Source organism: Ananas comosus, linkage group 23 (assembly GCF_001540865.1).
Source record: "Ananas comosus cultivar F153 linkage group 23, ASM154086v1, whole genome shotgun sequence".
Taxonomy (NCBI): Eukaryota; Viridiplantae; Streptophyta; class Magnoliopsida; order Poales; family Bromeliaceae; genus Ananas; species Ananas comosus.
Window position 1 is genome coordinate 1516490 of NC_033643.1, and position 2512 is coordinate 1519001.

The window sequence follows — 2512 nt, forward strand, 5'->3', positions numbered from 1 at the left end:
CATCAGAATCCATATATAAACGAAGCCAAGAGGAAATTTTCATAATATAGGGGGGAAATGACAAAAAAAAAAAAAGTAATAAATTAATACACTGCAAAATTTGGTAGGGAATAGAACACTTAATTATATGGGTGAAATCATGATAAGTGGGTGTGGTTAATGAAGTTAATATAATCAAAAACAAAATTTGAAGACAAGGCACTTTTATCCACAATTAATGGTTTGAAAACAAACATAAAAATGAAGAAGAGACAACCAAAAAAAAAAAAAAAAAAAAAAACTAAATTAATGACCATATATTACATACTTGTATGTACTCCCGCCCCTCAACTACAAACCATTTTGAAACAGCTACCCTACTGGACTCTATTTCTTTTATGTATTGAGCCTTCTTAACTTTTAATTAAAGATCATGCCAAATTTAATTAATAGCTCTACTGCAGTTTCACCAGCCGAAGAAAATGATCAGGGCGATCAAATCTAAAAAAAATCACTATTAAATTTAGTAAAATTTTCAAATTTACCTGCCCAAAATCATTCAAATCGAGTCCGAGAACTAAAAGTTAAGAACCGTGCGCCGATCAGTAAAAAGCGAAAGAAAAGGAAGAAATTGAGGGTCGTTTCAAAATGCACAAAAGTCGTCGTGAATCTTCGTACATTCTTTTCCTTTCTCGTTCTTACGAAGGGCTTTCACCCTTCTTCTTCTTCTTCTTCTTCTTCTTCTTCTGTGTATTCTTCTTTCTGTTGGTTGTCATTCGATCCACAATTGTCGGTAGCAGCGCTGCTGCTGCTGCTGCTGCTGCTGCTGCTGGTGGTTTTTGTGGTGAGGGACTGGGCGGTGCGGGCGAGGGACTGGAGGTTGCAACGGACGATGGTGTCGACGAAGATGCGGGTGTCGTCGCGGGTGTTGCCGGGGGGCACGTCGACGACGTAGGACTCCACCACGACCGTGCCGGCGCCGCCGCCGCCGCCGCCGTCGTCGTCGTCGTCGTCTGCGGCGTGGAGGGTGGTGACGGAGCGGTAGTTGGCGAGGCGGTGGTCGCCGCCGACGACGCGGAAGCTGAGGACGTGGCGCTCGTCGTCGAGGATCTCGAGGCGCTCCGTGCTGGTGGACGCGGGCAGGCCNCCGCCGCCGATGACGCGGCAGCTGCGGACGAAGCGCTTGTAGGCCTGGGGCCGGTCGAAGCGCCGCACCACCGACCACACGGCCTCGACGGGCGCCGCCACGCGCTGCGCCACCGCCGAGCAGCACTGCCCCGCCCCCGCGCTGTGCTCGTGGTGCCGCGCCACCGCCGCCGGTATCTCGTGCGCCGTGCACACCACCCCCGCCGCCGCAGCCGCCGGCGACGGCGACGGCTTGTGGGGCTGGAGTGAGAGCTTCGGCGCCGCCGACTGCGGCATCGCTAGCGCCAGCTCTTGCTCCCTCTCTTCCTCCTCCTCCTCCCCCTCCTCCCCCGCCGTAGTAGAGTTCTCTTTTTTTTGTGAGGGGAAAGGAGAGTGATGAGAGTGGAGAAGAGATTTAGAGGAGGTTATATGTGCAAATGGGCAACATACAATGCACTTTTAATTAATTATAATGCAGTGGGAGCGGTAATAAGTACTTGTTTTCCTTTTTCTTTTTCTTTTTTTTTTTTTTTTCTGTTTTCAGGCTATGCTACTTGTACATATAAAAAATATAGGCATTAAATTTTTTTTTTTTTTGAGAGACATGTAGCACGCTATCAGCTTCGCTTGTTTCATTTAGAAATAAACTTAGCTGAAAATGTGAATCAATTAGGATTCGAACTTGGGTCTCGGGTACCAACCATCAAATCTTTTACCACTTGCTCTAAGGACGGTCGATATTCTTTATATTATTACTACTAAAATTATCATTCTGTATTCTTCATATTAATATTTTTTTAAAAAATTATCTAATCTGAAATAGTTGACTATAAAATTTACGCTCACCTTTTGAAATATACAAAAAGCATTGATTTTTTTGGTGCAATATACATGTAGTCTCTATAATACGGTCATACTATCATTAGGTTCATATGTTTTTGTGCTTGATATTTCAGTAGTTGGACTCTGACATACATTGCATCTGGTCTCCTAAGAACTAAAAAAATATCTAACTTTTATAGCGAAATGAGTGAGTTGTTATACCATCAATAGTTATATTATGCAAAAAAAAATCTAAAATTTATTTGACGGCGAGGGCTCAAAGACTATAGTTTAATATATGTGAGAGTTTACAAGTCAAACAACCTGACTGTCAATAAAATAACTCATTTTTTAAAATTTATGTGATGCCTAAAACTTCAATGTACGTATATAAATAAAGATGAATATTAATTTTTTAGCAGATCTAGGATAAAGAGATGAATATATGCAAAATTTTATTTACTTATGCCTATGCCAAAGAGAGAGAGTACACGGACCAAATCTCAATATTATGATAATATAGGGATTGCAACTAAATTTCACCTCTTATTTATAACTGGCTTGTTGTGTGAATAGAATAGTTACA

At 42.4% G+C, this 2512-nt stretch overlaps 1 protein-coding gene across 1 annotated transcript; it reads right to left on the reverse strand.

Moving 5' to 3' along the window:
• On the reverse strand, positions 263-1623 carry LOC109727857 (abscisic acid receptor PYL5-like). The gene has a single exon (XM_020258057.1). The coding sequence runs from the start codon at positions 1399-1401 to the stop codon at positions 691-693; it is 711 nt and encodes a 236-aa protein (XP_020113646.1). The 5' UTR covers positions 1402-1623; the 3' UTR covers positions 263-690.